This window comes from Sapajus apella, unplaced genomic scaffold (genome assembly GCF_009761245.1).
Source record: "Sapajus apella isolate SASKATOON/1434 unplaced genomic scaffold, GSC_monkey_1.0 scaffold9, whole genome shotgun sequence".
Lineage (NCBI taxonomy): Eukaryota > Metazoa > Chordata > Mammalia > Primates > Cebidae > Sapajus > Sapajus apella.
In genome coordinates, this window is record NW_022436949.1 from 40,427,827 (window position 1) to 40,454,512 (window position 26,686).

Sequence of the window (26,686 nt, forward strand, 5' to 3'; positions counted from 1 at the left end):
TGAAAGAGTCAATCTACTCAAGAGAAAAATTTAATTCCATTGTATCCCACTGGCCATAGAATGGGGTGGGTGGAGGTGAGGCGGGAGTGAGGCCACTTTAGCTTAAACCGATTGTTTAGTTCAGAGCGTAAATTTGTCACATCTAGTTTAAGGTTATGAGGTTTAAAACAAAAATTCAGATATTCACACCCAGAGACTCAAGATAAATTTGGTTTGGAGTGGAAGCCAGCTAATGAAAGCTTTAAAACTGATTCGTACGTACAGAACACTGATCTAAAAGTCCATATTTCACATTGTTATAGTAGTGTGTTCTAAAATAGAGCCTTGAGGGATTCTTTCTACTCTGTAGCCTCAGGTATGGTATTTGTTTACAGGGGAAATCTTCAATTCATTTTAGAAACTTCTGCTAGTTTGTCTAATTATCTGCTCCAAGTAGGAAAAATTGATTTGCTATGCTTTTTACAGAGAATTGACTATTACCACGTCTCAGAGGTTTGAATTAGAATAACCTGGTGCAAATAGCTGCAATTAATGTTACATGTTATTCTGGTTAAATTTTGTAATTTGTTTTCTTTCAAACCAATTGTGTATTTTATATCTACCAGACTTTGGTTTATCCTCTATTTTACAGAGTTGGTCTAGATTAAACAAAGTAAGGCAAGTGTGATGCCACTTGACAAAGTACTAAATAGAATTATAATACTTTAAGGTAAAATAAAACTCCCTTTTTAAGATTAGAATCCTTGTTAACTATGGTTGTACTCAAGTTAGAGACCAAGAAGTACCTAGAATCCTGAGAGCGTTATTACCTAAAGACATGTAGACTGCTTTTCACTGGAATATTACAGGCTCTGCCACATCTGCCATCTCACTGTTTTTAAGATTCCAGAAGCTATGTTCATTATTTTTTTCTTTTTCTTTAACTTTCACTACCCAATTCAAAGGGAACTGTGTTTATTCTTTAGTGCTATCCCTTTTACCCTCCATGCCCCAAAAGACAGTGGGTTGGAGCTTCCATTTAGCTTCAGTAATATGTTCCTGGTAACATGTTTGAATGTTTTTGGCTTAAAGTAACAGAGAACCCTAATGCAAGTGGTGTAGACAGTAATGAAATGAATTGTCTTACACCACAAGAAGTTTTGAGGCTTCTGCAGGGTGGTTTATTTAGCATCTCTCTACCCTGCTATCCTCAGACTATTAATGTTGTCCGTAAGCTAGCTTCCTCAAGTTCAAAGTTAGCCTTGGCAGTTCTGAGCATCATGTTTAGATGATGGCAAAATTCAGTATCTCTTGGGGAGGAAGCAAATCTTTCCCAGAAGTTTCCTATCACATTTCCTTTTTCAGATCTGGGTCATAGCATCATAAGAGAAATGTAAGTTGACATGGAAGAAAGAAGATAAAAGTAGACAAATCTGTCAAAAGGGTTAGATTTACCTCCTACTGGCGAGGGTATGAGAATTTCCGATTGATTTAGACTAATCAGGATGTATCTTGAGACACTTGAGTGTGGGGGACCACTGGGGCTCTGAGATAAGGTAGGCGGGAATGTCTGTTCCAGGTGCTATCCGGGAACCCAAGGACTGTTTCCTCTCACCCTCTCCTCCTTTCTCATTTACCATCGTTTAGCTGGGACTGAATTTACTGAAGCTGTCCACTGAGTTTTCTTGCTACTTTATTTTGCCAATGCTGCTTCCTTTAAGCTTGCCTTAAACCTTACACATTTTCTTACAAGTTTTCATCACCTGTTGTATGCTCATTAAGAGTATTTTTCTTCTTCACTGTATATTTTTTCGGTGTATATTGTCTTAAATATAAGATTTAACAATTAATTGTTCATTTAGTTAACAATTAGTTAATTTAACCACCTGTTTTAAAATTAGACTTTAATTTCAAAGTGAACAAAAGCAAAGTGAACACAAAGTGAGTTTAATTTCAAAGTGAACAACTTTTGCTTGTGGCAAATAAAGTTGGTAGCTGATGATCGAAAAAATAGACTTTTTTAAGAGATGACTTGTTTAAAAGATCATTGAGTACAGAGCTAGCATTTTATCTTTTTAGCATTTTATGAACAGGTTAAAGGTAAGAATCATCTAAAATTCAGTGAATAAAGTGTAGGACATGTCCCAGTTCAATTTATTTAATATGTCAATGAAATAATTTTTACGTTGGTTATAATGTTAGCTTTTTCTGGAAGATTAACTTTGAATAATCCTAAAACATTTTTTTGCTTGTGACATTCATCTTATTTTCCAGAATCCTTTCCTTCTACATTGTTCTGATTCCTCAGTATGTAGTCTGAGGATTTTCAGAATTGTAACTTAATGTCAGAAACTTTATCCTATAAGTCAGAAATTTTGTCTTATAAAATATTCTGTAAAATATTATAAATAAATAGAACTTTAAATTGAATGCCATGTTTATTTCTTTAATACTAAGAAGGAAAGATAAAAACCAAGGTTTGAAACACAGGATAGCATAAGGAACTTTGCTCACCCACAGTTACATTATATTTAGCATTTGTATTTTCTGTCTTGTTTCATTACTATAGTAATCCGAGGATTATGTTGTCATCATTTCTAAGGCTGGAGTGCTTTTCTATGTAAGGAGTTTATAAAGAAAATATGTTCTTTCTTTTACTTGATCTTCACTTCCTGAAGTCTAAACATGCTCTTTCACCTGCACTAGAAAAGTTAACTGTCCACATTTATATTCGTAGAGCAGGAGAGACACCCAGTGGCAGAAATATTTTCTACTGCTTTTTTCCCCCCAACCAGGCCAAAACATGATTGAACTATTGATTGATTGTTGTGATTTGTGTCTTCTGATTGCTTTTCCAAAATCATTTTCCACATAATAGAAATATTTTCTTATCTGACTGTTAATTGGAGTTTACCCAAATGGGAAACTAGAGTAGGCTTTGTGTTCTCAATTGGAATGAAAGTTCATCCACAGACTCAAGACGGCTCTATTCATACCACTGTTAGAGCAGTTTGGTGTTAGATAGAAAGTAAAAACCTTAATATTAGGGACTGGCTTCACATGTAACCAAGTCAGTGTTAGCCATTAAACTCAAAGCTAGCCTGCTGCTTCACTATAAAAACTTTCTGAAATTTCTGAAAAATGGAGACTCAGTCAAAAGGTTTCAAGTTAGCAGAAGAAGTGACATTTATCTTGAGGTTACATGAAAACTGGACTAAAAAGCTGCTAGCAGGGACTAGAGGCTGCTGTAATGACTGGTTCCATTTTTAATATAAAGTCTGCACATTCTTTGTTCTTTGCCAGCCATCTCTCTTTCCTCACTTGTAATTTCTACTCCCTCAGAACTTTGATTTTTATCATGGCTCATTTGGCTCCTCTGGCCTGTCCTGACATCAGCTCTCAGCTCCTTTCAACTTCAATTTCTATGGCCTCTTTGATTTCCGTGTTATAGTTTGATGTACTAAGAGAAGTGATTAGCTTAACTTAGCTTGCAGAATTGTTATGTTGCTGGCCTCTTGCATTGGTAGCCATTTGGTTAGGTGTTGACAATTTTCAGTCATGTGATCTCCTTAGTGCGGGTTTTTGTTATTGTTTCTATTTTGGCAAGAGCTGCAGACAGTTTATCTCAGAAGGGGTCTCTGGACATGACAGGTATTTTGAAGATTTGTCCAAATGGAAATTCAAGGTATTGGGACATTCTAGAGCTGTGGTCCTCACATGTTAGCTATATCAGAATCACCCTTAGGGCTTACTAAAGCACAGATTACTGGGCTGTACTCAAGAGTCTCTGATTCAATAGATCAAAAACTGGATGGAACTCAAGATTTTGCATTTATAACAAGTTCCCTGGTGATGCTGCTGGGCAAGAGAACACACTTTGAGAAGCATTGTCAGGGTATATTAAACTATTATTGACTGTGAACTATTTCTAAACTTTTTACAAAAGAAATTCATTTGGGGGGTGAACTGTATACCTAACTGAATGCTGAAATCATTATTTTCATTTACTGTTTTCAAACAAAACTGTGATTTTATGAGTGGTCTTTGGGTTTCCATGACCATTATGCTTTCTTACAGATTGACCTTAACTAGTTTGGTTTCATCTGCTTTCTTGTAGTTAAAATTTTGCCCCAAGGTACAACATTGTTTAAGTTTTAATAATTTTTTTTCTCTTACAAAGGTGAATGCTATGACTCCAGTTAAAAAATGCGATGACTCCAGTTATAAAACAAGTTCTAGAAATATATTGACAGGGAGATTTGAAAGCAACCCAATATGATAACTGGCTTTGTTTTACTGAAGCAAACTCCCTTTCTTCTCTTCACAGGGTTACATGAGTTCTTTTTCCTCCTAGTCCTAGTGTACTTTGTGATTGCTTGCATTTATGCTCAATCATTGTGGCAGGCTATTAAGAAAGGAGGACCCATGCACATGATTTTAAAGGTTCTGACAACTGCATTGCTGTTACAAGCTGGTTCAGCTTTAGCTAATTACATTCATTTCTCCAGGTAACTCAAAACCACTAAAACTGTGTTCATCATTACATCTAATTAATCCTAATTAGTCCACCAAAATTATGCTTGCTTTGATTGTGAACAATTTTTTTCACATTTGTAATTTATGCTAATCTTCTTCAATTCCTCAGTTACTCCAGAGATGGAATAGGGGTACCATTTATGGGAAGTTTGGCAGAATGTGAGTATCTTTCTGAACATTTTTTTTAAAAGCATGCACTTGCTGTCTGCTTGGTTTTTAAAATTTTTTTGTGATAGTATAAATTTTCTGTCGAAGATTGATTAGAAACCAGATTGACTGAGAACAGGATTACAATTTAAATTTCCATATGTCCTACTTAGTTTCTTCTTAATAGTGGGTAATATGTACAGCTCCTCATTGTTTTTTGTTTGTTTGAGACAGAATCTTACCCTGTAGCCCAGGCTGGAGTGCAGTGCTCCTAGGCTCAGGTGATCTCTCCTGCCACAGCCTCCCCAGTAGCTGGGACCATAGGCACATACCACCATGCCTGGCTAATTTTTAAATTTCTTTTTCTGTAGATGAGGGTCTCACTGTGTTGTCCAGGCTGGTCTCATACTCTTGGGCTCAAGGGATCCACCTGCCCTGGCCTCCCAAAGTCCTGGAATTACATGAGTCTCCACACTTTGCCTCTTCGTTGGTTTTAGGCATATTTATGTGTATTCTCTCACCTTATCCTCAGTAGAAAAGTAGGTCTGCATAGCCTTATTTTGCAGATAAAAGATTTGGGCTCAGTGATATGAAACATATTTCCAAATGTCCATCAGTTATTTAGTGGTAGAGACTAGACTCAGACCCACATTTTCTTACCTCAAAGCTGAAGGTTTTCTTCCTATTAAAATCCCATTCTCTGTTATACTGACTCTTCTATTTCTGACCCAAAGCCTAAAACTCACATCAAGATACTCTGTGAAGAAAAGTGATAAGCTTTCTTAAAAAGCATTAAATACTACCTCATAAAATAAGTATATATGAAACTTGAAGCATTTATGGATTTTTGTTGTTTTCTTGTAGTGTTGACCTGGATACAGGTGGTTTGGGTGCATCTTTTCTGTTTGAAGCGACATGCTTCCCCTGCAGTGTAGGTGATGGCCACCTGGTGGCACATCACACTAATGCATGGAGCTTTTCATTTGTCTTCAGGATTCTGAAAGGAAAGCCAGTGTTTGGATGTTATGGAAACTTTGCATTTCGTTGTGTTGTTTCTTGTTAATAGTTTTAGAAAACACTCTTCACATTATCATTCACCCATCAAAAAAAAAAGTTAACCCAGAAATGAAGGTACTCATGTTCTCCACATTGCAGAAATCATATTTAGAATTTTTTGTTTTAATAAGCAATGAGTTATAGAGAACAGGATTATGTAGTTAGAAAAGCTAAGAAAAATGGAAAACAATGAGAGTTAAGGTTGACTTAATAGACATGGTATGGGCTTATATATGTATTTTTATTTTTTATTTTTTCTTTCATGCTGGATAGCTGCCAAATATATATGTATTTTTAAATAGTATTGCTGCTAACTATTCTCATAAATGTATACAAAATGTATGGCAATTTTTAATTCTTTAGAATTATTACACACAAGTACTAAATTTTTTATATTGTGAAAACTTGGCTGACGTTGGTTTTCGTGTCCCATTAGTTTTTGACATCGCTTCCCAAATTCAGATGTTATACCTACTTTTGAGTCTATGCATGGGTTGGACAATAGTCAGAATGAAGAAGTCTCAAAGCAGACCTCTTCAGTGGGATTCTACTCCTGCGTCCACTGGAATTGCAGTATTCATTGTCATGACACAGGTGAGTGTTGATACTCAGTGTTTCTGCTTAGTTATCCTCAGAAATGCAAACTTGAGCATACCTCATTTCAAAATTGAAACCTGGGACTCATGAGGAATTTGTGTCATTTTAAAGTATGAATTTAAAGAGTGATAGATCAAATAAGCTTAATCATCTGGGTGTTACTATATGTAGATTGCAGAATTTAATTATAATTTACCTGAATTTGAGCTTCCTTATTTAAGCACAGTATGTTTAATACTAGGTTGGAGTCTTATTTCCTACTTAATAATGGCTTTCTTTCATATTTCTCTAGCACATGGTAAGTACTTAACATTGAATGAGTGATTCAATGAATTTGAGATTTATCCATTGTCAAGAATCTTTAGGATTGGCTACTTTGTACATAAAAGAATTCAGGTGATTAGCTAAGATTAATTAAAAGGCAAAATATAGACTAAAAAAGAATGAGATCTTGTTTTTGAAAGCATGTATGAAAACAAATACAAAAACAAAACCAATCTTTTACGAAGGTCCTGTATGCCTTTTTTTCTTTTCCTCTATATTGATAGTACTGACATGCTAGAATATCCATATGCCTATGTTCAATGGATTTGTAAAAACTAAGAAGAAAGGTTTAAAGATAAAAATTTATACTGAGTTTTTGATGACCATTAGCTATAGGTGAAAATGAAATATATACTTGGGCTCTGTAAAGGGGCATCATAATGTAAGTTTAATGCATTAAATAAGTTGAAAAAATATATTAATGAAGGATGGACCAGTACTTTATTCATCTTTCTATCCCTAGTATTTATTTAGTACAGTAGGTTTTGAGTGGAATAGCAGTATTGAATTTACATGAGTCATTTGAGAAAGAGACCATATCACAGTTGGTGATATTTAGAAAGGAGGTAGTGCCAGTAAAGGGGCTGATGAGACATAATTGAATTAGTAGCATTGATTAAAATAAGGTTAAGATTCTACCAACTTAATGTTTTTGAGCCGGGATTTACGGAGAGTAGTGTCAATGTCAGGGTAAATTCTCACTTTCCATTTCTTTTTAAAAATTTTATTTTTATCATTGTAATTTTAATTTACTGTCAGACAAATATGAATCGATAATTGAGATGATATTATACTAGAGTTTATGTGAGCATTTATGAAGAATACATTAAGCATAGCTTTGATCTTCAACAACAACCCAGACAAGGCAGATCAGACAGGCAGAGACTATATAAATACATGCATATTTTATACAGATCACATATTAGCATATGTATATGAAAACAGGGAAGTTTAAATATGTAAAAATATGAACCATGGGCTATGGTAGCTCTCTAGTAGCATTTCTGTGTTGCAAAAGTAAAGTTTAGAAATGTAGGTTAAGAAATCAGATGGGAGGCCTGGCACAGTGGCTCATGCCCATAATCCCAGCCCTTTGGGAGATTGAGGTGGGCGGGTCACCTGAGGTCAGGAGTTCAAGACCAGCCTGGCCAACATGATGAAACCCCATCTCTACTAAAAATACAATAATTAGCCAGGCCTGGTGGCTCGTGCCTATAATCTCAGCTACTCGGGAGGCTGAGGCAGGATAATCACTTGAACTTGGAAGGTAGAGGTTGCAGTGAGCTGAGATTGTGCCACTGCACTCCAGCCGGGGCAACAAAGTAAGACTTTGTCTCAAAAAAAAAAAAAAAAAAAAAAGAAAAAGAAATCAGATGGGTATAATTTGGTGGTTTGGAGGAATAAAACTTTCAGTAACAGAGCAAATATTGAGCCCAAGAAGGAATTTCACATGTCATAGTGACAAAGGAGTTTACCTAACAAGAATGGTATCAGGATTAAAATTAGGGTAGAGGATGTGAGAATGAGGAAAGGAAGAAGTTGCTGGTAAACCCCATAAAACCTAATAATTGGATTTAATACTGAGTTTTGATCTCTTCCAAAAGTTCTTGGAAGTCACCGAAGACTCAATTCTGAGAGCTGAATTGACAAAGGAAAGAAGTGCAGAGAGCTACAGATATGTGTCGTAGTGGTTAAAACATTAAAGTAAGTTAAGTGATTGATGTTTAGTAAAGATGGAGGGAACATAGATGCTGATTTCTATTGAATAGTAATAAACAGAATAGCTTAATGAGGAACTAGCTGAGCTTTTACTGTTGGCAATATGGGAGAAAAGAAGGTCAATAAAAAGTGGTGAGTAACAGTGCCCTGAGGATTTATAGTGAATATTAAAAATATGTTGTCCTTTACCAAGGGAGGTTACTGTGAAAACTAATAAAGTCTGAAATAAACAATTCTGACTTTTTAATTTCTGAATTATACAAAAAACACTGAAATATTTGAAAGTTACCCTGAGGTAGCCGGTTTGAATGCACAACGGTTTACATTCAATGATGGTGTTGAAGTAAGAAGGAAATGGATTTAGAAGAAAGTATGTTCTTTTAACTTTTTCAGCTCATTTTCATTCTTAGAGATAACTTATTTGAATCATGACAGCAATTGAATTTTTTAAAAATCTTTTAACTATGGTCTCACTTGATAAAAATTCGTTTTGACTAGCTTAGGTATTAGAGTGATGAAAAGACTGTACTTTATTAATTAACCTCTATGGTCTGATAGAAATGTTTATATAATATTTCAAGGGATGTTTATCAAAGAGTTGAAAAAAAGTACTTCATTGTAATTAGGTATGTTTTTTTTTTTCCTAAATGTAATTTTTTTTTTTCCAGAGTATTTTGCTACTTTGGGAACAGTTTGAAGATACCAGTCATCATAGCTACCATTCACACCACAACTTAGCAGGGATCCTCCTAATCATTCTAAGAATTTGCCTAGCATTGTCATTAGGCTGTGGACTCTATCAGATCATCACAGTGGAGAGAAGTACGCTCAAAAGGGAGTTCTACATCACATTCGCCAAAGTATGGGTTTGGAAAGAAAATGGTTTCTTCCGATTATCCTACTTTATTCTGGTTTCTTTGGGAAGTTGCTAAACAACCACATGCTAACTTTTATTAAACTTCTGGGCCAGGCACAGTGGCTCACGCCTGTAATCCCAGCGCATTGGGAGGCCAAGACAAGTGGAACTCTTGAGCCCCCAAAATGGAAACCACCCTAGGCAACATAGTGAGACCCCATCTCTACAGAAAATTAGCCGGGCTTTGTGGTGAGCACCTGTTGTCTCAGCTACTTGAGAGGCTGAGGTGGGAGGATCCCTTGAACCTGGGAGTTGAAGGCTTCAGTGAGCCAAGATTGCACTACTGCACTCCAGCCTGGGTGACAGGCGAGACCTTGTTTAAAAAAAAAGGAAAAAAAAATTTTGTTATGTGACAGTCAGATGCTACCTTAGGTTCTTTATATGGTTCACCTCATTTAACCTTAGCAACTTTCGTGATATAGATATAATCCCCATTTTACAAGACCTGTGAAACAATATTTTCCATATACCCTTTGGCAGGTCAGTTTTACTTGGTTCATAGCTTCTTTATCAGTAGGGATTTTATATTTTTTTCTGTAATATCAATTTTAAATATCTAAAATAAATTCAGATGTGGTTTGGATTTCTTAACAGTTTAAATTGACTATAAACTGTTTTTCTCAGAGTTATGCAATGTTTTCTAACAGACTATTAGGAGCTGTCCTTCAGCATAAGCAGATGGAGCCAGGAGGCTGAGTCCATGTGTTTCAGCCACCTCACCCCATCCACATGAGGTCATGTCACTTTATTCCTTCTTTCTTGTCCTTCTTATGCTAGTGAGATCTAAAAGCAAGTTCAGTTTTTTTCTATACCTGTTTAGTAACAGAAGAGATTAGGAGGGTTAGAGCAGTAACATTATAGAAGCCTCCCTCCCTAAAAGATTTCATTTTTCTGTCAGATTGAGAGAATCCATACCCCTTCATTTTAGCACCTCAAACCAGCTTTCTGATCAGACTGATTCTGTTCAGTGAGCCCACCTTGTCCAGAGTCATTGACCATTACTCTGAGGCAGCTATGGAAGGAGAGCCAAATTCCTGCTTTATTCCTAGTGTTGAGTGTTAGAAAGCTGCTGCCACTGTCCTAGGAACCAACTTCAGGCCTCTGAGCACCAGACAAGAAGATGCCATGCTGCCTTTGAGTTTTTCACAGGCACAGTAGTGCTTATTGTTTGATAATATGTATTTGAGGTGTTTAGGCACTATGTTTTCTTATTCTGCTTTATGTTTAAAGCAGTGCAAACTTTTTCTTCAACTTAAAGTATTTTATATTTCACTTTAACTTCCTGAATAGGGTCAAACATCCAAAAGTATTTAAGGAGTAGCAGCAAGTTATTCTCACCTCCTCAGACAGTTGCTGCTAGTAGTTCTTAATTTATCTTTCTGGAGAGTTTTAAGTATATATGCCTATGTTACAAATGTAATATACAAATGTATGTTACAAATAGTAACATACTAAACATTTTTCTATATCTTTCTCTCTATATCTTCAATGTACCAAACATTTCAACAGTTACTATTTATTAACTTCTTTTTTTTTTTCAAATTTAAGTTTGGAAAAGAGAATACATTGCCATGGTTTAAGGAAAAATAGAAAAATATTTGAAAAGTGTAATGTGAGCAGTTACCCATTCTTACCTGCCCAGTTCCCTTCCCCTTCCTCTGTTGTACTCCTCAAACAAGTAACCACTATTAGTGTTTTTTACGTATTATTACAGGATTTCTTTGTGTATCAGCATGCAAATATGAATTTACATTCTTTTTTCTTTTTACAGGAATATTACACACTTGTGCCTTGCTTTTGTCACTTCATAATTTGTTACTTATATTAATATATTTGTAGTGTATCAAAATGTGTATGCAACAGATTTATAAACATAAGATTATAAATACTCCAAAAATACTCATTTGGTTAGAAACAAAAAATGTCACAGCAGCAGTAAATTTATTTCTACATTTTTTTGCAAGCTCTACTCTAAAGGCCTGTTGAGGTTAATCATGACCTAAATATGCTAGTCACATTTTTTTATCTGGTACATTCTGAAAAAAATAAAATACATACATGTACTTATTTCACTTTTCCATTTGTTTCAGGGCTGTATCTTGTGGTTTTTATGCCATCCAGTTCTTGCATGCATTTCTGTCATTTTTAGTGACTACCAAAGGGACAAGGTAAGGAATTTACATGATCAAAGTAGTTTTTAATGAAAATATAGTCTTAATTGGGAGAATATTTGAATAGTAGGAAGCTATTTATTTTTTAGACGTTTTCTGTGTTGTTTAAAACTTTGAAACAAAATAGTAAACCAGCAAGTATATAAATTAGAAGTTTAAAATATTTTTAAAATACTTATAAGCCAAATGGTGGAAATAGCTTTTCTTGATTCTATTTCAGCTCATTTTAGAAATTAAAATAGAGAATTTTAAAATAGAAATTTTGTTTTATCTAGTTGCTTTAAGAGACTACAAACAAGAGTGCCTTCCTCAAGTATGACGAATTTTGGTTGTGCTGATACCTACCTTCTTAGGTGAATGGCTCCATCATTTCAAAATAGAAGTCTGCCAGGACCCCTTTTACAAGCAATGCAGTATATGTTTGAATGCACAAATGTTTATTGAGCCTAGGTATTTACAAAGAGTGAATAGACAGGACAGTAGTCTACAAAAATAGAGAAGCAACTTGAGAATTTTTGAAAGGGCTTCTAGAGTACTCTTTAAAGTTTAGGTAGGAGCATGCTTTATTCCTACTAATAAATTAGCTAGGAACCTGATTTTTCTCATTTACTGAAACTCTTGTTTGTAGTGCTCACCCTTAGGAGCAAATGGTTTAGCAAGTTATTCTTTTGTGCCTTACCTTGTTATCTACAAATTAAGCGTTAAAGGGATTTTTATGCTTAAACAATAAGAGTTATGAGCATTAGTCAGAAAACTTTTTTGATAAAATGTATCTATGGTAAAGATGAAGGATAGAGTATTGCATTTATATAAAAAGTTTATATAGATTCATGATAAATTGAATATTATTTCTCTGTTTCTGCATGCAATAAAAGCATTTCTTTCCTTTTCTTTTCAGGTTATTACAATAGGCGTTATCCTTTGCCAGTCCGTTTCCATGGTTATTCTCTACAGACTCTTTCTATCTCACAGTCTATACTGGGAAGTTTCTTCCCTTTCCTCAGTAACACTACCACTGACCATATCATCTGGACACAAAAGTCGCCCTCATTTCTGATACTTGATTTTTGTTGAGAGGAAAAGTGAATTGGTTAAAATTTTGAGTGCAATAAGGATCCAAATACAGTGACTTTTTGTCATACATTTGGTGTGAAAACTTGAACAGCGAAAGCAGAGCATGTTATTTATATAACTGCATTTAAGCAGTACCAAAACTGAAAAAAAAGGTAATAAATGAAATGTTCTGAAATGTACTTAAACAGACTTTGAAGAAAGTGTTGTTATAAAATGATTGAAGCAATTTCTATATGGAAATAAATGTGAAAAATAACTATATGATATTTTGGTAAAATATTCACCACTTATAATGCCTCATCTTAATAGCTAACTCAGGTTTAATAGTCTTACAAAAAGTAATCAGTTAAATGATTACTTGCTTATACATATCTAAACTAGTCCAGTTATGAAATCAGTGTAATACCCTGATTTTAAAAAGTGCTGCTTTTTATGCTTTAAGGAAAATACATTTCATATTTGAATTTAAAGGAATTGAAATTACTTCAGGAGATGAATATAAAATATGTTCACAGTTAAATGAATAGGCTTTTGTTTATATGGGGGTGGAGTTATTCTCCATTTTTTCTGCCATTTTTGGCTCTAGTTCAGGTCTTAGCTTGATTAGCAAAGGTTTTTGACAAACAGTTTATGAAAAAATAAAACTTAAATACATTACATGGGTTGTAAGGACAAAGGATTTTAAAATCTGGGTACTTAGGTGAAGGGACAAGCAGGTTTATGTGTTTAAAAAGAGAGGAGGGAAAAGGTACTATGTGATACAGTACTAAAATTTTAATCCCAATATAATTCATTTCTCTTACATTGAATCCCCAATCATAATTAAGCCGTATACACAGATTAAATTAACAGAAGCATTTCCCATAAATGTTGGTTTCAGTCATCAACTACCCATGAATTCCTGCCCAAGGATACTTAATCAGGATTAAATTTTCTATGAATAATTGAAAAACAAAACACTCACTGGATTTGTTATAATCCGTGTTGGCACTGGATTCTAAGTAGTTGCCATCTTGAATCCTTTGTAATAAAGCCATACTTTTGTGTGTGTGTGATGCCCCAGTATTGAGTATGCTAGCTAAAAAATATCAAGTGCCTGATTAAAGAATTGCTAAATGGTTGTTGATACTTGCTGTACAAAATAAGTGTTCCCATTAATAGTCACTGATTGGAAATTATTCCGTTGCTCTTTGTCAGGCTGTTGAGGACTTTTTCTTTTTACTCTGGCTTATTTTAAAAATATTTTTATCTACTTTAAGCAAGAAACAGTGCACTGATCTGGTAGTTAAAATCTTTTAAAAGCTAAAATAATGTAGTGCAGCTTAAAAAATATCTATGGCTTTGTCTTTGTTTTTCCCTTGCACCTAGTCTCATTGGAAATAACTAGTATTCTGCATCATTTTCAGGTCAGAATATGGGTTTGTGACTTGCAAAATGACAAAGTTACAAAGTTCGACCTGCTTATTAAATCATTTCTCTATTAGTTCTTTGTAAATCATTTAGTAAATTAGAGCTACAGGTTAAGACTAGAAAGTCTGAGTTATGTTTTAGGTTTACATGATCGTCTGAGTGGCCATAACCTTTTCTTTTATCATGTCTCACTAATAACCCCAGCTATTGCCTGTTGTGTTCAGCTGAGATGCAGTTAATTAAGCAAAAAAGGAAAAAGGTGAAGCCTTTTCATAAATTTTGTGAACTTGCCAAAAGGGGAAGGGAAGAATCTTTGTATTACTTTATTCAAAGAACATAAATGACGGAATTTAACGTAAATGAAATTTATTGCTCTGCTTGCATTTATGAAACAAGTTTTTTGAACTTTAATTCTTAAATTTATGGTTGAAATTGCTGATAGTTTATTTTGTTATTCAAGAGCCATTGTTAAGTGGAGGAAAGTAGTCGTTAATAAGCATGTAAAATTGTTCTTGACTAGTTATCAGGGACAAAATTTATAGTTCATAAGTCATGACACAGTATTCCCTCTTTTTCTGAATGTTTACATTGAGATTCATCACTGCAGATTACAGAAAGTTAAGTGTATACTACAAACTCTAAAGATAAAAATATTTTCTATTTTGCCAGATAATGCTTTTTTATGTGTTTTTACATTTTTTTTAAAGAAGATGAATGGTTTATCCAGAGTTTTATTAATGAACGTTTCTTTTCTTCCCTTAAAAAATAGATGTTTATTTTTATTGATGTGTGTATAATGAGATGGGTACCTACTGTGATGCATCAGGCATTTTACTTTCATTATTATTAATCTCTAATAGCCAAGCTCCCATTTAACTGAGTATAAGAGAGAATAAATGATTTCTCTAAGGTCACCAAACTAGTTTTTCCACTTTACCTTCATGATTTAATGAACACGTATTAGCTGTGTTTTAGTGAGAATGAATTGCTATCCATAATTTTCGCTGTTGATGTGAACATTAAACCTGGAACTATGCTGAAATCAGAAAATGAGCTTGAATACCTGTAAGACCTCAGCACACTTCAGTATTTGAACCTGGCTTTTAGTCAGAATTACCAGCAGGAGCGTTAATCAAGGAAGAAGACCTTGCTTTAGGGTAATTGTTTATGATCTCTGGTAAAGTAAGTCACATCTGATGAACACAGGAGATACACAAACCTGAGACCATCTCTAAAATAATGAGACTAGAACCTATCTATCGACATGAACCTGGGCTCCTTCAACATGTTTATTCTAGGAGACTGCACGTTCTTTGGAAATTGGAAACCTGGAATTGTCTGTGAAACATTTTCTTAAATAGCTTCTGTGGTACCAAATCATGAGGTGGTTTTTGAGAATTGATATGATTGTCAGAAGTAGCCAGATCCGGAGAGGTAATACCGTTTTTTTCTTCCAACATGTATTTGTGAACTGAGAGTGAGATAAAGAGATTGGTTTTCCTCTGTGATCTGAGAATAGTGTGGTAGAAGCACTGCAGCTTGATCTCTTGCAGTAGCTCTCTAAGTAATATTACTGCTTCCACACTTGGGTGGCTTTCTGCCCAGCTCCAGGGGGTCATATGTATTGTGCTGTAAGGAGTGCCATGAAGCCTGGAGGTGAGGAAAGAAGTGTTTCTGCCCACTAGGGCCATTCTCCCCAGTGTAGCCAAAACAATCTCTTAAAAGTAGAAATCATCTGGATGATAAGCATACAGAAATTCTTTGTGCTAATCTTACAACTTTTTTGTAACTTTGAAATTATTTCAAAAAGTTTTAAAATCGTATAAATCAGATCAAACTACCACTACGTCCCTGATTTAAAAACAAAACAAAACAATACTCCGTTTGGCTCTCATTGCACTTAGGAAAAAGTCCTTGTTCATTACCATGTTCTGCAAGGCCCATATGATCTGGTTATCTCTTAATTTGTACCACTCTCTCTCACATATATCCCAGCCTCAGATACTTGGCACTAGCCATATTCTCTGTCTAGGACATTCTCTCCCATGGCTGAATCCTCATCCTTCAGGTTCTCAGCTCAGATGATGTCTTTTAGAGAACTCACACCATCTGTGGTGGATTTATATGGTGCAGGTTAGTCAACCTGGAGATGTGTTCCCCAGAATTCTCTCCATGTATAATTTGAGGACAATGTGGGCCATAAGAAAGGTTTGATACAAGATAAAGAAAGCAGAAGTAAAGCAGCAGCCAGATCTGAATTCTCTTTTTAAGTGGAAGGACCAAACAAGGCACAAGGCACTGTTGCAGCTTATCCACATTATTGTTTATCTGTTGGCTCATCTTGGCCTGTGGGACAACCGTCAGGCCCACAGCAACACCAGCTCCTGTTGGAATGCCTCCTCCAGCTTCTCTGGCTCCTGAGTCAGGGGTGCATTTTACTCTGACAAAGGGTGCCAGCTTCTGCTGGACAACCCCCTCATTCATACTGGAGGGTTGGAGGCAGTAAGAGACCTATATGGCTTCCAGTCCGTCCTCACAAGTTCCACTCTGTTCCCACAGGTTCTCATCTTAGCAGGTTCCTTGCTTCCCCCATTTCCCATGTCTTCCCTTTCCAGCTGACAAACACAAAAGAAACAGCCTCCCGTAATTCCTGTAAGTCCCTTATTTTGAATATTAAGATGTGTGTATGTGTTTGATTCTAGTGGTTCTTTTCCGGTCAGACCCTGATTGACATACCATCCTATCTAATGCTATTCCCCAATCCTAGTTCTATCATATTATCCCCTTTCTTCTTGGTTGTACTTAGCTGGTTTATCTTTGTCATCTCTCTAGAATGTAAATTTTAAGCGAGTTTGTCTCTTGTTTATTGCTGGATGCCTAATACTAGGACAATCCCTGGTGAATACTAGATGCTCAAAAACATTTTTGAGTGAATGAATGAAGGTAATGCTGAAAAAGTTTCAAATCTGTACTTAGCAGTGTAGTATCAATTAAATAATAGAACCGCCCATAGTGACTTCAGCAATGCCTTGTCTGTTCTTGTTCAGTTGTATGGAACTTGGTATTGTGTAAAAATCTTGACTAGTCAAGTAGTTGTTATAAAACATCCATTACAAGAGGATTTCTCAAGTTCTCGCAGAAGCAGTTTCTCTTTATTTTGCGTAGTCCTGTAATAGGGCCATGTGTCTTGTTTCTTGGCCTGCCACAACTAGATACACCAATTTAAAAGAGAAGTTTCTAGTCAGCTAGAGGAGGGAATGCTGACAGTAGTCGGAAGCAGCTGGGAAAAGATAGAAAAACTGGAAATGACAGTAACACTCAAATTGCAGCAGCCTGGGGTCATTTAGTGTAGGTGAAAGCAGCCCTGTGTATCTCAGTAGACTCTTAAGAGCTTTATTCAATATATTTATGACAGTGACCGATAGTAATCAAGAAAATATTAAGTTATAAATTAGGCTTAGTAACCTCAAAGAGGTATGCTAAAACCTTGTAATGTTTTCTTCTTGTTAAACAGGTAATGTATGCACGTTGTACAAAAACCAGAAAGTTGAAAAAGGTGGAGAAAAGTCCTTCTCCCAGTCATTTCCCATCCCTGGATCTAACCTCTGTTACCAGTTATCTTTTTAGAAATGGCCCCACGCACGTGTAAACATATGTATATATGAAACACAAATTATAGCATAGCATACAGACTTTTGCACATTCAGCAATTTATTCTGTAGCCCTACCTACAGAATTGTCCCATTTTTTTCACTGATTGCATAGAACTCCATTATATGGATGTATTTTGATTTTTTTAAAGAATCAGTTCTGTTACTGGACGTTGTTGGTTTCTAGTCTTTTGCTAATACAGACAAGGCTGAAATTAAGACTGTAATCAATAATTTGCCAAGGCTCCTCCCCTCCTCTCAAACTGCCTCCACTCCAGCTTCCAGGTCTAGATCCTTGTGATTTTCTAGGTGATAGAAGTATCTTGTTATTCACAGTGAGCTCTGATAATTATGCCTAGAAGATGACTCAGATAGGCGCTGGCCACACCAGAAGACAAACCATCGGATTAGAGGGTTGGAGTTTTGAGTCATATGATATGAGCCTAACCTCTGAGGTGGAGGGAGGGGCTTGAGATTTGAGTTCAGCCTTATATAGTGATTGAGTCAATCAGTTATGCCTGTAGTGAAACCCTGAGAGAAGCTCTGGTCAGTGATGCTCAAGTGAACTTCCCTGGTTGGCAACAGTCTGCATGTTCTAGGAGGGTGATGTTTCCCCAAAGACACGGAAGCTTTGTGTTTGGGATCCTCCTACACCTTGTTCTATGTATAGCTTTTTTTGGCTGTTCTGATTTGTATCCTTTTGCTATAATAAACTATAATTGTATGCATAACACTTTGCTGAGTTCTGTGAGTTGTTCTAGCTAATTATCAAACCTGAAGGCATTGCGGGAACCCCTGAACTTGCAGCCAGTTGGTCAGAAGTTAGGATGGCTCTGGGAATGCCCAAAGTTGCTGCTAGTTTCTGAAGTGAGGGCAGTCAGTCATATGGAGAATTGGACCCTTAACCTGTGAAGTTTGGCTTAGCTTTAGCCAGTTGGTGTCAGAAGCTATTGCAAATATCCTGATTATCCATGCAAAACAAGAACACTTAACAGAAAATTATGCTGCCCTCTCTGGTAGAGATAATTTTCTGTTAAGTGTTTTTGTTTTTCATGGATTGTACTAGATACCAATCTGATAAGTAACTTTTATTCATTATAGTTTTAATTTGTATTTCTCTTATTAATGTATATGTTTTAAAACAATTTTCTTTCCAGTTCTATGATCTGTTAATATATTTTTCCTACTTTTCTATTGGGTTGGTTGTCTTTTTCTTATTGATTTGTTGAAACTCTTTATTTAAAAAATTGGTCATTTGTGATGTGAGTTTAAACTGTGTTTCTCAGTTTGTCATTTTTCTTTTACTTTTTTAATGGTATCTTTTTCTCATAGATTTTTTTTTTTAATGCAGGTGGAATTATCAGTCTTTTATTTTTTTTCTTCTGTGTTCTACCTTTTCAGAGATAGAAAAGCCTTATCTCTTTGAGATGGTTTAAATGCCCTGCATTTTCATCTAGTGGTTATTTTTTATTTATTTATTTATTTTTTTGAGACGGAGTCTCGCTCTTGTTACCCAGGCTGGAGTGCAATGGCGCGATCTCGGCTCACCGCAACCTCCGTCTCCTGGGTCAGGCAATTCTCCTGCCTCAGCCTCCTGAGTAGCTGGGATTACAGGCACGCACCACCATGCCCAGCTAATTTTTTGTATTTTTAGTAGAGACGGGGTTTCACCATGTTGACCAGGATGGTCTCGATCTCTTGACCTCGTGATCCACCCGCCTTGGCCTCCCAAAGTGCTGGGATTACAGGCTTGAGCCACCGCGCCCGGCCCTAGTGGTTATTTTTTTATGTTTAAATTTTTTTTATCTACCTGGAATTTATTTGCTGTTAAAATATGAACTAGAGATGCAACTTAATTTTTTTCAGATGGTTGCCCACTTATTGCAATATCATGTTATGTAATCTGTCTTTTTTTTTTTTTAATACTGATTTGTTGCTAATTGATTTCTGGACTTGTAAGGCTATGTGATGAACTGTTGATTCATGATCTGGTACCACACTGTTTCAATTATTGTAGTTTAAAATTGCTGTACTCTCTGGTAGGGATAATTTTCAGTTAAGTGTTTTTGCTTTTTATAATTTTCCAATTAGTCCTGCTCATATTTTATATTTTGAAATCAATTTTTCTGGTTTTTAAAAGAAAAAAATCCCATTTAGTATTCTTGGTGGAATGAATTAATTTCCATAGCAATTTAGAGAAATTCGACTTTCTTAATGTGTTGACTGTTAAACACACAGATGGTAGCATGCCATTGACTCCTCAGCCAAGTGTATTATCAACTGTCTGAAACTGGTTTTTCCCATTGTGATCCAAGAAAATAGTATGAAATGCCTTTCTGATTTTTTAATACTTATATATAATACATATTGTATATACTATATATTAAGTAATCAGAAGTATGTGTTTCTCAATCAGCTTTTAAAAACCTCTTTATTATAGCTCTTGTATATTTCTCGATACCCATGAACAATTTTAATATTTTCTTTCATTATGTGTTGCATATGGCTGTTGTTTTATGCATGGAAACTGTTGATTTCTGCATTTTAATTTTGTTCCCAGTCACCTAACTGAATTCTTCTAACAGTTGCAATAAATTTCTGGCTGGTTCTCTTGCATTTTCTAGATGAACAACCATATTATTTGCTGCAAATAATCATCATTTTTGTCTTTTCCGTTTTTTACCTCTAATTGTTGCCCCTTATGGCTGGTATCTCCAGAACAGTGCTTTTTGCTTTTTTTGTTTTAGAAAGATAGGGGCTCGCTGCTTGTCACCCAGGCTGGAGTGCAGTGGCATGATCACAGCTCACTGCAACCTCAAACTCCTAGGCTCAAGCTACATTCCTACCTCAGACTCCTGAGTAGCTAGGACTATAGGTGCATACTGCCACAACTGGCTAATTTTTAAATTTTTTTGTAGTGTCAATCTCACTATGTTGCCCAAGTGGATCTCAAACTTCTGGCCTCAAGCAATCCTCCTGCCTCCGCCTTCCAAAACTCTGGGATTAGAGGGCATGAGCCACTGTGCTCAGCCTAGAACAATGTTAAATTTTGATTTAACATTGTTAAATCAATTAGAAATCATTGTTAAATCAAAGTAGATTTCTGTATTCCACATGTAGTGGTTCCAAGTAGACTTCGAATAGTTACGTTATGTATATTGTAATCCCTACTAGAGCATTAAAAATTTAAAAGACTGTACAAACAGATACTGTCAAAAATACAATGGGAAAATTAAAATGAAATAATCCCCAAAATAGAGAAAAGTTGTAACAGGAGTTTAAAACAAAACATGAAACCAGGAAAACAAGCAGAAAACAAAATGTTAGAACCAAATCCAAACACATTAATAATTACATTAAATGTAAATGATGTAAAGATGCCAATTAAAAGAAAGAGATTGTTAGTTTTTTTAAGTGACCCAGCTATATACTATTTGCAAGAAACTCACTTCAAATATAGTGATAGAGGTAAGTTTAAAATGATGGGAAAAGATATATCCGTGTGTCTTAGTCTATTCAGGCCGTTATAATGAAACATCTTAGACTGAATATAAGCAAGAGAAATTTATTGCTCATCATTCTGGAGGCTGTGAAGTCTAAGATCAAGGTGCTAGCAGATTCAGTGTCTGGTGAGAGCTTGCGCTCAGCCTCAAAGGTGATGACTTCTTGCTGCATCCTCACAAATACAGATGGGGCCAGGGGAGTCTCTTGGGCCTCTTTATAAGGACACGAATCCAATTCATGAGGGCTGAGCCCTCATGACTTAATCACTTCCCACAGACCCCCACCTCCCAACATCATCACATTATCTCATTCCAGCATATAAATTTTGGGGGGACACCAGCATTCAGACCCTAGCACCATGCAAACAATAAAAGCTAGAATAGCTATATTAACATAAAAGTAGACTTTAGAGTAACAAAAATTACCAGGGATAAAGAAAAGATAATCACTTCACTAAGAAGACATTACAGTCTTAAATGTACACACCAAACAACAAGTCTTCAAAATTCATGCAGCAAAGACTGACAGAACTGAAAGAGGAAATAGACAAGTTCATAATCATAGTTGGATACTCATATGGTTTGGATCTGTGTCCCTGCCCAAATCTCATGTCAAATTGTAATGCCCAAAGTTGGAGGTGGAGCCTGGTGGGAGGTAATTGGATCATGGGGGCAGTTTCTATTGAATGGTAAAACACCATCCTCTTGGTACTGTCCTTGTGATCGTTCTCATAAGATCTGGTTGTTTAAAAGTGTGTAGCATCTCCCCACCCTCTTGCTCCTGCTATGTAAGACATGCCTGCTCCTGCTTTGCCTTCTGTTATGACTTAGTTTCCTGGAGCCTCCCCAGAAGCAAAGCAGATGCCAGCATCATGCTTTCTGTATGGTCTGCAGAACCATGAGCCAATTAGACCTCTATAAATTGTCCAGTCTCAGGTATTTATAGCAATTCAAGAGTGGCCTAATACAGACTTGAACAATCTTTTCAGGTGTCAATACACCTAGTAGACAGAAAATCAGCTAGAATATAGAACAACTGAAAAGCACTGTCATCAGCTGGGTCTAATTGGCATTTATACATCACTCAACCCATCATCAGGAAAATACACATTCTTTTCAGGTGTACATGGACCATTCACCAAGACAGACCATATTCTGTCTTGGGTTATAAACCGTAACAAATCTGAAAATTGAAATCATGCAAACTATGTTTCCTGATCATAATTAGTAACAAATATGATTACAAAATCTACATATGCTTGAAAACCGAACACTTCAAAATCATCCATGGTTTAACAAATGCTTTTCCAACTGGCTGAAAAATGAAAATACAGCATATCAAAATTTGTGAGGGGCAGCTAAAGTATTTCTTAGGAGAAAATATATAGCATTAAATGCTAATATAGAAAAAAGAAAAGATCTTGAGTCAATAAGCCTTCAACTTAAAAATGAAAACCCTAAAGCAAGCAGAAAGAAGGAAATAATAAATAGTATCAATGAATTTGATTATAGAAAAGCCATAGAGAAAAATCAACAAAACCAAAAGCTTATTCTTTGAAAAGTTCAGTAAAATTTATAAGCCTCTTGCAAGACTGACAAAAGAAAAAAAGATACAGATTACTAATATCAGGAGTAAAAGGAGATACCAGACTGCAGACATTAACAGAACAGTAAGAAAATACTACCAAAAAATTCTCTGCTGACATAAATATGGCAATTGAGATGAAATAACCAGTTCCCTGAAGATTATATAGCAAGAACTATAAAAGGTCTGAGATTTTGCCATACTTACAAGCTAACTAGTTAACCTGTTACAGCAAGCACCATAGCTTCATATTGGTTTATATTGGTTATACATATATCTGAAGTTTATGGAGGCAATACAGGCAGGACTACATGAATATAACACATGCAGTGGATTTATGTGGCACCCAAGGAACACTGAACCTAGATAGTTTACCTCCTTTATAAGGCTCTTTGTAAAGCGGAAATATTTCCTCATCCTGCTCACCATATACATAACCTTCAGACATGGCCTAGATCAACAGTAGTTAGAAACTTGTATTCTTGGTCTACCCATTAGGAACATGCAGGGATGCAAAAGGATAGTAGATTGCCTCTCCCAACATCACAAACTACCCACACCCACTCAAGAAATAAATATCCAAAATAGTCCTATAACTATTAAGGAAATCGAATTCTTGTTTAAATGACTTTTGAAATAGAAATCTCTAGTCCCGGATGGTTTCATGGGTAAATTCCACGAAACATTAAAAGAAATAACACTGATTCTACACAATCTATTCCAGAAAAATGGAAGAGGTGGGAGAGAAAAGTGCAAAGACAAATCCGTGAAGAAAGGAATGCTTTTGCCACAAACGATGTTGAAACTATTGGACATTCATATGCAAATAAATGAACCTCAACCTAATTCTTACACCTTGTATTCGTCTGTTTTCACACTGCTGGTAAAGATATACCCAAGACTGGTATAATTTATAACAAAAAAGAGGTTTAATAGACTCACAGTTCCACGTGGCTAGGGAGGCCTCACGATCATGGTGGAAGGCAAAAGGCATGTCCTACACAGCAGCAGACGAGAGAATGAGAGCCAAGTAAAAGGGGATTCCCTTATAAAACCATCAGATCTCGTGAGACTTACTACCAGGAGAACAGTATAAGGGAAACCACCCCAGTGATTCAATTATCTCCCACCAAGTCCCTCCCACAACATGTGGGAATTATGGGAGCCACAATTCAAGATGAGATTTGGGTGGAGACACAGCCAAACCATATCACACATACAAATATTAACACAAAATGAATCACAGATCTAAATGTAAAACATAAAACTATAAAACCTTTAGAACACAAGAGAAAATCTTTGTGACAAGGTTATGCAAAGAATTCTTAGACATCTAAAGCATAATCCACAGAGATAAAAAATGACAAACGATTTCAAAATGAGAAATTTGTTCTGCAAAATACACTGTCAAGAGAATGAATAGATAGGTGATGGTCTGGGAGAATATTTGTAAATGTGATAAAGCTTAATAAAGAATTTTATATAAAGAGTGTATAAAGAACTCTTAAAACTCTACAGTGAGAAGACAACCCAATTAAAAGATGAGTCAAAATAATGAACAAACATTTCACCAAAGACAATAAATATGGAGTTGGCAAATTAACACGTGAGAAGATGTTCAATATAATTAGTCATTAGGGAAATGCAAATTAAAAAGATGGAGATATACCACTAGACATGTATTAAAATAGTTAAAATAAAAATATGGAAATTATGGCAAGGATATGGAGCAACTGAAACTCTCCTATATTGCTTGTGGGAATATAAAATAGGACAGTCATTCTGAACAACAGCTTTGCAGTTTCTTATAAAGTTAATAAATTACCATATGACTCAGCAATTCCACTCCTTGGTATTAACACTAGAGAAATAAATGGTTCATACAAAAACCTGTACATAGTGTTTATAGCAGCTCTATTCATAATGATCAAAAGCTGTTAATAACCCAGATGTCCTAAATCGATAAAGTACGATCTATCCCTACAAAGGAATACTATTAGTAATAAAAGGAAACTATTGATTCACACAACCTGTATGAGAACCAAAGGCCTTATGTTGGTTGAAAGAAGCTGGTCTTAAAAAGTTACATTTTATTGTTTGATTCAATTTAGATGGCATTCTGACAGAGACAAAGCTACAGTAATGGGGAAAAGATCGGTGGTTGCCAGGAGTTACAGATGAGGGCAGGGTATGATTACAAAGGGATAACACCAAGGAGTTTTGAGGGAGGTGGGGAAACTGTTCTGTATCTTGACTGTGTAGGTGTTGTCTCAGTCTATATGTATGTTAAAATTCAAAGAATTGTACATCAAAGAAGTCAGTTTTAATGTATCATTTTTTTTAATAAGATAATTTTTTAAATGAATGTTGGATATTGTTTAATGCCTTTTCATCATCCAAAAATATGATGATAGAATTTTTCTCTTTTGTATATGGTGAGCAGTAGTAAGAGATTTTCTGATGTTGAGCCATCATTCAATGCATTTTGGAAAGTTTTATCACAAACTGATGAAATTAAAAAATCTGGATACTTAATAGGATATAAGCTCTAGCAGTATGAAGAATGAGAAACAAATAGAACACTCATTCTTCATGCTGCTAGAGTTTATTCTCAAGTCATATCTGTTTGCTTTGAAAAGTCTATTTAAAATCAGCTGTACTATTTGTTTGTTTCTTTTTTGTTTGTTTGTTTTGAGACATAGTCTTGCTCTGTTGCCTAGGTTGGAGTGCAATGGTGCCATCTCAGCTGACTGCAACCTCTACTTCCTGGGTTCAAGCAATTCTGCTTCAGCCTTTTGAGTAGCTGGGATTACAGGCTCCCACCACCATGCCCAGCTAATTTTTGTATTTTTAGTAGAGACGGGGTTTCACCATGTTGGCCAGACTGGTCTCGAACTCCCAAACTTAACTGATCCACCTGCCTTGGCCTCCCAAAGTGCTGGGATTACAGGCGTGAGCCACAGTGCTCAGCCAGTTGTACTATTTGAATTTTTGCTTTATACATCAATTATATTTCAGATTTATTTCCAATAGGTGCTTTAGAATATGGCTGGTTAGATATAAAACATGTTGAAATCTTTCACAATTAGAAGGTATTACTATATACTGGAGAAGAGCATAGCCACTGTGACAAGACAGACCTGAATTCAAATCCTGGCTCTGCCATTTTTCAACTATTATGTCACCTGTAATCTGGTTCAGAGTAAACAGTGATTCTTTTAGTACAGGAAAAGGGTCCTATAAGATAGAGTGAGAAGTGGCCAGATATGAGAGATGAGATCTAATATTAAAAACTCATGAGATTGTTGTAAAAACTATATATGGTGCTTGTGACCACTCAGTGCAGTGCTCATTATTTATAGACCTAAAGGTTGTATGTAAAATTTTCAGTGAGCCTGTTCGTGGAGATAATATTTAAATATCCATGAGATGAAATGTTTGTTTTAAATAATCGTACATATGTGGTTAGAACAGAAAGTAGGTGTGTTTGGGATATGTTCAAGATTCTATCTAATTCACACATGACTGCATTCCAACTTACTCCCACACAAAATAAACTTTTAAATCTCTTGCCTAGCCTGTGAGCCTTATAGATCTTTCAGAAGATTAGTTTTTAAGACTTACTCAGAAGTCAGTGTTTGTAAAGGCTTTTTTTTTTGGCAAAGGGGCCAGAGGAAGGTAAGAGACGGATTGTTTAAGTGCAAAGTCGTTTCTTTCTGGGTACACCACAAATTGCTCTAACTTATTTTCCTCATCAAATTACTAGACTATGTTTCATTTCATTTGGTAAAGACAACAGCTTTTGCGGAAATAAATGATACCTGATAGTTGTTAAATTTTAATGTTTCCTAACTACAATCCTTTTAAATCCCTGTGAATTCTATCTTTGATTGTTCTTCAAAGAATGTAGAGTGGTTCATAAAGTTAACCTGAGAATTCAAGATGGAAAATGTTTCTGGCATAGTAAAGTCAGGTTTTAAACACATAGCAAAAATTGCAGATTATGGCTTCTATGTAGA

General features: G+C 35.5%; 1 protein-coding gene across 2 annotated transcripts in view; it reads left to right on the plus strand.

Moving 5' to 3' along the window:
- The window catches only part of GPR180 (G protein-coupled receptor 180), a 28,459-nt gene extending 11,683 nt beyond the window's left edge, over window positions 1-16,776 (plus strand). The window contains exons 4-9 of one of the 2 annotated variants that reach the window (XM_032277481.1): window positions 4,307-4,487; window positions 4,625-4,674; window positions 6,155-6,312; window positions 9,027-9,180; window positions 11,365-11,442; window positions 12,344-16,776. In XM_032277481.1, the coding sequence (XP_032133372.1) occupies window positions 4,307-4,487; window positions 4,625-4,674; window positions 6,155-6,312; window positions 9,027-9,180; window positions 11,365-11,423 (602 nt within the window). In that variant the 3' untranslated portion in view covers window positions 11,424-11,442; window positions 12,344-16,776. Of the gene's footprint in view, window positions 1-4,306; window positions 4,488-4,624; window positions 4,675-6,154; window positions 6,313-9,026; window positions 9,219-11,364; window positions 11,443-12,343 lie in introns of both variants that reach the window. The other variant, XM_032277480.1, reaches the window with a different exon arrangement.
- The last annotated feature ends 9,910 nt before the right edge of the window (window positions 16,777-26,686 follow it).